Genomic DNA, 9,879 nt, shown 5'->3' with positions numbered 1-9,879 from the left:
TGATAGTGATCACCGTCCCCTCGAGGGAAGGTAGCTTCAATTTCATGTGCCTCGTAGAGGCCACCTCTCCAATCCTGTTCAAAGCAGGTCTGCCCAAAAGTATGTTGTGGGCTAATGGAGCGTTAACAACTAGATACCTGATGCTTGTCGTGCGGGAAGTTGTGCCATCTGTAAAGGTCGTCCTTAGCTTTATGTGTCCACGCACCTTTATCTGGTCTCCAAAAAAACCATACAAGCAGCCGGTGTAAGGCCTCAGCTGGTGTAGAGATAACTGCAGTTTATTGAAGGTCGATCAGAACATCACATCGCCCGAGCTTCCCTGGTCCACGAGGACGCGATGCACCTTCCTTCCCACTGTTACTACCGAAACCACCACAGGATCATTGTCGTGTGGGACAACGTCCTGGAGGTCGACATCGGGAGTCTGATCTGCCTCTTGTACCTCTACTGCCATCACCTCTCGTGCGTACTTCTTCCGCTGGGAGGCGGTGCATCCTCCTCCTGGAAACCCTCTAGAGATGGTGTTAATCTCACCATGAATGGGCACCTCGTGTCCCTGATCACCTCCTGGGGCAGCTAGCGCCTGAGCCCCCTGCAACTCTTGTAGGTTATCTTTCAAGAAGCCGCTCTTCACTAGTTCGTCCAACTGGTACCCCAATGACAAATAGTTGCATATGGCGTAGTCATAAGCTTAATGAAATTCACACCAATTAATTTTAATTATTTATAATTTAATAATACAAAAGCATAATTTTACATTGAAATATAAATGAAAGAAAGTAAAATAGAAAATCTAAACTCCTCCCTCCCTCACAAGTCATTTTTTAAAACTCTTATAATTTTTAATAATTTTTCTCTCTCTAAATTTTCCCTTTGCATTGCATTTTTACCAGAATATTCTTAATTATTTTGATTCATAAATAATAAAAGTTGATTTTCTTCTTGAGAAATTTAAACTCTATTACTTTTATTCTCTTTTAATATAAAGATATTATAATATATAATGATTAATAAATACAATACAATTTTTATAGTTTTTGTTTATATATATTCTTTTACTTCTAATATTATGATAACTATTTTTTAAATATAATAATATTTAAAATAATTAATTTTCTTAATTATGTGAATAGATAGATGTGACAAGTCCTATAATTTTATATATATATATATATATATATATATATATATATAAATAGACACACATAATTCTAATGTTTCTCATTAAATTGAGTAGCTTTATTAATAAGTGTGAAATAGTTACAACGAAAAATTATCTTGACAGACCAGAAAAAAATTATTGTGTAAAAATACTTTTATTGTAGTATAAACAAAAAAGAACAAAACTAATAAAAAGTCATTAACATTAATTTCCTCTGATATAATTCTGGCCAGCTTAACTTCAAACGTTCGAAGCAAACTGATAAACCAAATATATTTATTCTCAAATTTAATAAAACTAATTTCATGCCATTAAAAAACGCAGTAATTACAAATATTAACAGACATAAGTAATAATGACATGTATTTGTTAATTAAGTGGTATGATGTTTGACTTTTAATTATGGCCTTTTAATATTTAATTTGTTTCTTTTTATTATTTAAAATTGTAAAAAAAATTAATATACATTTATCTATTTTCATAATTTTAATAATATATTTATTAATTTTTCTGTTATATCCGTAACACTTATAATAATTTAATAAAAATTAGGTAAAATAAAAATCTGTATAAAAATTATATCCTTAACTCTTATTATATTTCTTAGTTTCTACAAAAATAATTTAAAGATGTATAAAATATAAAATAATTCATATTTAAAAAAATATTTATTTATATGTTTTGAAGATTTTGAATGATGTTAAAAATTAGTTTAACTATAATTAATTTCGAACTAATATAACAGTTAAAAAAATGCAGTAATTAAATTAGAAAGTGTTTTTTACATAAATTAATTGATTAAAAAAGTGTAACTGGACCTATGTGGCGTTCTAAATTCGCAAAAGTCAGGTTAAAGACCTGAAACAGTGTCCCTTTTTTGCACTCCTTATATCTTCTCTCTCTTCCTTCTATGTTTTCTTCTTCCTCTGTTTCTTCACTCTCCATTTTCCTCACTCTCTTTCTCTCTCTCATTAAATTCTCTCTCTAGAATTTTCTGTCCTCTAGCTGTGCTATTTCTGTCCCTTCTCAAAGCCCCACTACTCTCCTCTTCACAGGGTCAAGTAGCAGACTCTTCACTTTTCTTCCATTTTCTAACACACCCTACTCCATTTTTTCAGCTCATTAGAGGAACCGTTTCTATATATTAAGGTAAACGTTGAAATAACGTACCCCTTTTGTTTTGTCTCTCTTTTATACACTTTTACCATTGAAACTGAACCAGTCATTTCTGGGGTTGGCTTAAAAGGGTGTTTTTATTGTTTTATGAGGGAAAAGTTTTCATCTTTGAGCCTTTTTTCTTTCTTTCTGGGTCTGGTGTTTTGCTGATGACACGTTTTTGATGATCCTGTTTTATTTTTGTTGGTTGTTGTAAGTAGTGTGCATTGTTTTTCCTCATTCGGGTGTGTTGTTGTTTTTCATGTTTGGAGAAAAGTCCCTTTGATTTTTGTTGTATTTGCTTTTGATTGTTGGTGGTTTCTGGTTACAGGGTGTTTCTTTCAGGGTCGCACTTGGAGTTACAGAACAACACCAAATAATAATAGACAAATAAATAAATAAATAATAAATATTAAAACGTTTAATTGTTCTGTCTGTTTTCTTGAGATTTACGTTTCGCGATGACGAGAAGTTGACACCTTGGTTCACCCTCATTTTCTCCCCATACTTCTTAAGGTACGTTTAACTTCTCACTGGTTTCTATCTTTTTACACCATCTATCTGATTCGTGCTTTTATTTATTATTCTAAAATTGTTTATTTTTTCGAGGTAACTTGTTATTATTTTGAAAGAAAACAGTAAAAAAAGTTGTTGAAAATGTGTAAGCATTAGTGAGAAAAAGCCTTGACTAAGGAAAAGCAAGGGTGTTATGCATGCTTATTAGTTGTTTCTTGTCTGTATTGAACCATTGATTGCTCTCATTATACGCATGATTTCTGGCAGCGTTTATTATGACTTTTGGGTGTTCTAATGGGGGGTGAAGAAGTTTGGTACTTGTGTAGTTCCAAATTCAATTTCAAAATTTAAGTCACCTATTCTTGTTTTCTGTTTTTCTTTGGAAGGTAAAATATGGATTTTTTTAGAGCATGAAGAATCTCATGTTGTAATATTTTGACCTTTTTTAATGATAGGCATGTGAAGTTCTGACATAATGGATGTTGAAATGACATTAACTTTGGAAAGATATCAGTGTGCTTCACAGTAACTTCTCTGTCCCAAAAATATTTTCCTCATCATTTTTTCTTGTCATGTCCATTATTTTGGTTCACCTTTATATCTTTCTCTTGCTTTTCAATTATAATACCTTCTTTTGTCTACGTTACGGAATATTTATTTGATCTTAAAAAAGAACAATTAAGTGGTAATTAAGTGGTGGTAATGTTGTTCTACAGCTCTTAAATTTTTGCCGTTCTTGTACACTTGTACTCAGTACAAGTGCTCAGAGACAGTGATTTTAGTCACGGGAAATGTAAATTATCTCTCCTAACTATTACGTACAATCATCACATTGTCTATTTGCCTAATTATTATTGTCCTTATTTTTTCTATATAATATATCTGCAAATAATACTTCGAAACATGCACAAACTTTGAATATGAATGCAAGAAATAAGTTGAGTCTTTTTTCCTCATTTGGGTGAAAAAATGGTATTTCGTGAACACATCCCATTTTTGTGGTTTCTTTTCAGTTTCTTTTTATCCTAAAGTTTTGCAGCCTTCAAAACACGCGTACTGTTGGGGGATATAAATGTCTTATCTACCATGTGTTGGGTGATAAATTTCATCAGAGTTATGTATTTAGGTTAGGTTATGATATTTTACATGGACCCAAGTTTAGAGCAGCAACTAAAAATTGAAAATTTTGGTGTCTGAAATTAGCTACAAAATATTACTTTCCATCACCAGTTGTGGGGTTACAAAAGTTTTTGTTATGAGTGTTTTAGTTTTAGGATAAAAATGTAATTTTTCTCTATCCAGGTGACACCCATTTTGTAAACAAACGTTTTTCATTTGTCATGATGGTAAAGTTAGATTTACCATATCAATGTTCACCTTCATATGGGTTCTGCTGTTAACCAACACTGTTGGCCAATTACTATCTTACTATAGGGCTAAATAGAGGTGTTAGATATGCATAACTCAGGGAATCCTAAGGGTTATGAATCAGGCCAAAACACATTTTTTAATAAAAAATATTTGTCAGGTTTTTTATATGGTGGGTTACATTGGGATTCACAATTCAACCGTGATCTACCTAGATACAATGATTACCCTACAAAAGTTGTAAATTTGCTGAATTTATAAATTGATTTTACCTTATAGCCTTATGTAATCGTTATAGCTTGTATAATAATTCACGCTAAAGAAACTAATTCAGAAAAAAAGAGGGTGTGCTTAATTGAGTGATGGGCCTATTGCTCTTACGCTCCTTGAATAGAAGTTAGGATATACTATAAAGTGTTTGTAGAAATGATGAGCTTGTTTTCTTGGTGGGAGATGGTGGTGTTAAATCAGGGCTTAAAGTTTTTTCTTTTCATGGCATAATAAAGCACGGTTTTTTCTTTATTATTGATTATTAATCAGTGAATCTTGTTACGTAAGACCTTGGTTTTGTGTTAAGAATCCTGCTGCAATTTGGCATGATGGACAAGATGCCTAGTATTACGTGGATAAACTACAATTTTGACCTTTTTAATGTAACTTTAGATCTTGTCCTTCGGTTTCTATTCTCTTGAAGTGGTGTGTTAGAACCTGCTTTTTGACACAGTGTAAATTGTGCTGTGCATACAATGAAATTTTAGTGGATGGAGTAATACAAAAAGGAAAATTCCCTCCTCTAATAAAGGTCCTCGATCTATGCGTTAAAGCATTACACTATATTTTTTTGTTTTGTCAATAGCTTTTGCTTGAACATGGCCATCATGATCACCATCGTGTCATAATATAAGACTTTATTTTATTGTCCTCGTGAGACTTTTAAAGATATCGCTGCTCCTTGCTGCATACATTTTACTAATCACAATTTTGATCTGCGTTTGTGATTTTTGGTGACTGCTTCTTCAGATGGAATCGGTGATGCCATTGGCCGTGACTCCGCGAAAGAAGCTGGCGCGTAGTTTTGCCAAGGTTCTTCATGTCAAAGCGCTGATTGGGATTGCCTCTGTTGATGGGTTGAAGAATGTTATATCTGATGCTAATCTCAAGGATGAAGGGAACATGGGAAAGAGTAAGAGTTCACTGAATTGGTCTGAGTCTTTCAACCAAGATGATGATGAAGAGCTTCATGAGAGAATGGCCAATGAAGCTCTTCTAGCAAAGCTTTTTGCTAGCATTTCAACTGTTAAAGGTGCATATGCTGAGTTGCAGTATTCTCAGTCACCTTTTGACCCTGATGGAATTCAAGCTGCTGATCAATTGCTAGTGTCTGAGTTGAAAAACTTGTCTGAGCTGAAACAATGTTTCTTGAAGAAACAGTTTGATCCTTCGCCTGAGACAGCTATTGTTGAGTCTGAATCCAAGGAGCTGCAGGGTGTGATAAAGACATATGAGATGATGGGGAAGAAGCTAGAGTCACAGGTGCGACTCAAGGATTCCGAGGTTATTTTTCTTAGGGAGAAGTTAGAGGAAGCTAGTAGGCGTAACAAGGCAATTGAAAAGAGATTAAATCAAAGCGGCCAACTAGCTGTGCTTGATAATGTTCACATATCAGGTTTAAGTCCTACCCATTTTATCACAGTTCTTCGCCATGCGGTTAGGTCGGTTCGCAACTTTGTGAGGGTGATTGTGGATGGGATGAGATCTGCAGGTTGGGATATTGATGCGGCAGTCAATGCCATTGAGCAGAATGTGGTTTATTTGGCAGAAGATCACAAGTGTTTCGCAATTGAGGCATTTGTTTGCAGGGAGATGTTTGATGCTTTCCACTTCCCTAACTTTTCTCTGTCAAATGAGTCTCTCCCTGATAGAAGTAGGAGGCAACAGTGGTTCTTTGGGAGGTTCAATGAGATGAAATCCATGAAGGCAAAGGACTTCCTTGCTGAGAAGCCAAGATCATCATTTGCAAAGTTTTGCCGGGTGAAGTACTTGAAACTTGTTCATCCCAAGATGGAGTCATCATTTTTTGGTAACATGAGTCACAGGAACCTTGTAAATGCTGGAGAGTTTCCAGACACTGCATTCTTCACATCATTTGCAGAGATGGCCAAGAGGGTATGGCTTCTACACTGCTTGGCCTTCGCTTTTGAGCCCCAGGCTTCAATTTTCCAAGTGGGGAAGGGGTATAGATTTTCTGATGTGTACATGGAAAGTGTGAATGACGAAATCTTCCTCTATTCAGAAGTGGAATCAGATCCACAAGTTGCTTTCACAGTAGTTCCGGGGTTTAAGATTGGTAAAACTGTTATACAGTGTCAAGTGTACCTCTCACAGCACCAAAGCAAAAGGCAAAAAAGTTCAGTTCCACAAAGCATAGGTAGCACCAGGCACTAGGGACCCCACAACACAGGTTATTGAACTGGAAGGCATTCTTTATTTTTCTCAGTGAACTTTTTGGAGGGAAATGAAGCAGTTGTGGGGACTGAGCTCTGGCTAGGATCACTCACTGGGGCATCTTTGTCCATTTGTATTTTGGCCATTTTGAAAAGAAAAGCCATTGGACCGTTGCATTGGGAACAACCCTTTCTTTAGAATCTTTTTTTAATTTATGCCAGAGTTATCAAAGACATCCTCCCAAATTTTCTTATCAGGCCAGTGACAGGGATTGTCTAGCTGTTATGCATCTTCACTAAACATTGCATTTTATAATATGTACATAATGATATATAGGTGGGAATTTTATAATCCTCTTTTCCTTTTCTTATTAATCTTTATTCTGCTGAATTCCCCTATTTTTGACCCTCAACCTTGTGTTCAAATGCCCCTTGCTGTGCCTCTACATGCCTCCAAATCTATGTGTTGTCAACTTAACTATTAATTATTCTTCATTCCTCTTTCCAAATGCTACATGTCCTGGTTAAACTTGAAGAAAAAACAAAAAACAAATGGCCGAATGTCAGTTTTGCCCCTTGTAGCTGTGATTATATCTATTAATGGACTTAACTAATTCTATGGGGACTGCTCTTGTTGTACAAATGCACATTGGGTGTGTAAATGTATTGATGGCTAAAGGGGGACCCCCAAGATGCCAACTTTATTAAACCAAGTCGGTGTTGAAGGGGCATGTGAAGACAATATTTGCAAACCTTTCTATGTCTCAATAAAGGAGATTTGAGATGTGATTCTTCTTGATGGGTTTGTATATCTGCATCTTCGTGTCATGCTTCCCCACCGTTACAAATATCTATGCTATGCTAATGCAAGTGGTTGTGTTGTGTGTATATTGGGCTATAATTCACATGCTGTAGTAAAACTGGAAAGTGGGTAAGGACCATATGGATCTTTAAGGGCTATTCATGTCTTTAAAATCTTGGAAAGGTAACATCTTTTAGACCCAAAATAATTGAGCCTCAAACTTTTTCTCCTATCATAATTTGACCATGTTTGGTACACGTGGCAATGGTAGGTTTAGATGAGTTACATTTTCTACATAACTGAAATCAGCTCATATCTACTACATAAGCTTCTCTGTAAGTAAATTCTATGTTTTTCTGTTTCATTGTGTTTGTAAGTTTTCAGCACAGACTTGTTAGAGTTACATTCTGTTTTGGTAGTTTGAGTTCCTTTTTCTACATGTTAGAGACTTGGTCTTTTTCCTCCTCTTGTGTGAAGAGTAGGATCAACTATGCATCATTTTGATCAGGGCATTGAATAGAGGTTTTACTTTTGTGACAGGACAGTCTCTTTGTAATAACACAACTGACAAAATAAAAAGTTGGGCAGATATAAAGATAGTGGAATAATGCTACACTTTTTATTATATATTATACACACACATACATATTTATGGGTACATATGATTTTGAACTTCATAATTGGATATATTTGTGTATCAGGTGTATAGTAGAGTTTAAGGACAAGGACATGATGTGGCATTTCCAAGTGAAAGAAGAAGGTATATTTGTAGAATTGGGACAATTATTTATGGGGGGAACAATCATTTCCATATTGATTATGGGCCTTGTGGCTTTCTTAAACATGGTATGGGCTTCCTTAAAAAAGCTGCAAGTTTGAGGAACCTTATTTTATAATTTTTGTAAAAATATAACTGAGAAAGATCACCATTGATTTTATTTTAAAATTTGAAAATAATAATTTACTATAACATTATTTTGGGAATACAACATTTGAAAAAAAAAACAGACAGGTAAAGAAACAATGATGAGATTGAGAATGGAAATGAATGGTAGTTTTGATAACATAAATACTAAAGGGCCCAATTTTTAATCTGGACCACTTAAACATTTTGACTGTATTCATTGTAGGAAGTTACTGTTTAAATTCTTTATTTTTTTCATCTTTTTTTATATTCCAACAATTAGTTTTTGGAATGTATAAAAGGATTTCAAAACTAATTTATGAAAAATAAGAGAAATGTAAAAGGGTAAACTAAAAGAGAGGATTCAAGTGCATTTATCCTTGACTTTATTACATGTTAGATAATCATAATTTACTTTTGATTTAATTTGTAGAAAACAAGTTAAAACAAGAAGATAATGTTGAATTCTATTTCAGAACTTAAAAAAAAAATTAATGCTTTATTTGATAGATGTTAGGAGAACGTCATATACAACTTTAAGTTTGACATACACATTGTACAATAAATTTTGTCAAATCTTGTTTTCACACTCTAAGATTAATTGTAGATTAATAGTATACAATAAAAAATATAAAAGTTAAAAGATATTTACACAATATATTTTTATATTATTTTGTATGATAATATAAACTATGTTCAGTTTTTATCAACACTATCAACTTTTACTAAGAGACTAACACTATAAAATACAAAAACAAGTATTATTTGTTATTAAATTCCATTAAATTAAAATTTCAAATCAATTTAATTTAGAATTTTGGGTTGATTGGATTGCGATTAAATGGTTAAATTTGAAACTTAAATAAAATAAATGAAGATTTTAAGGATTTTTTTTCTTTGTTTAGGGAACTAAGGTGAACTACTATGTATTTTGCACCTAATAATTTTTAAAATTCCAAAACTAATCTTGACCTTTATTTGAAAAAGGGCACTTGTACTTTTTGAATTATGGATTTGTGAATTTAGAATGCATTTTTTTATTATGGATTCTGAAATTCGGAAACATACTATGGATCTGCAAGTCTGGAAGAGTATTAGCCTCACCGATCTGAAAAATTTATGGATGCACAGATATGAGAGTTTTGTAGATTCAATATTTTGGAAGAAAAAACACAATGTGCGGATTTCCTATTCCATAAACCTAGCGTACTGCATTGTGTGGAATCACAACATATGTATTGTGGAAACGAAAACAAAAAAATTTACTTACCTTCTCCAAACAGAGAAAGAGAACTGCCAAGAGAAACCACCGAACCACCACCAATTAGCTGGAGACACCACCGATCACCACTAAGATAAATGTCTTCATGTGTTAAGAGATGGAGTAGCGTCGCCGTTGAGAGGACAATGCAATTTGTTTGGGTGGAGTCTGTCTGAAGAGGAAGAAGAAAGAGTAGAGTGTGGATGTTGTGTGTATTTTGGGGTTTTTAGAAAATATTAGAGATAGGTTTGTCTTTGCATAACATTA

General features: G+C 33.7%; 1 protein-coding gene across 2 annotated transcripts; it reads left to right on the top strand.

Annotated features, from left to right (window-relative positions):
* The first annotated feature begins 1,994 nt into the window (after positions 1 to 1,994).
* LOC137835261 (protein GRAVITROPIC IN THE LIGHT 1-like) lies at positions 1,995 to 6,997 on the top strand. Of its 2 annotated transcripts, XM_068643689.1 has the most exons (4): positions 2,023 to 2,311; positions 2,649 to 2,833; positions 3,289 to 3,358; positions 5,222 to 6,997. In XM_068643689.1, the coding sequence occupies exon 4, from the start codon at positions 5,222 to 5,224 to the stop codon at positions 6,644 to 6,646; it is 1,425 nt and encodes a 474-aa protein (XP_068499790.1). In that variant the 5' UTR covers positions 2,023 to 2,311; positions 2,649 to 2,833; positions 3,289 to 3,358; the 3' UTR covers positions 6,647 to 6,997. The 2 variants fall into 2 exon arrangements, with proteins under 2 accessions (XP_068499789.1, XP_068499790.1); XM_068643688.1 differs by lacking the exon at positions 3,289 to 3,358 and having other exon boundaries at positions 1,995 to 2,311.
* The last annotated feature ends 2,882 nt before the right edge of the window (positions 6,998 to 9,879 follow it).

Source organism: Phaseolus vulgaris, chromosome 5, assembly GCF_000499845.2.
Source record: "Phaseolus vulgaris cultivar G19833 chromosome 5, P. vulgaris v2.0, whole genome shotgun sequence".
NCBI lineage: Eukaryota > Viridiplantae > Streptophyta > Magnoliopsida > Fabales > Fabaceae > Phaseolus > Phaseolus vulgaris.
The sequence above is the reverse complement of the archived record's forward strand: the minus strand, read 5'-3'. Positions and strand labels throughout refer to the sequence as shown.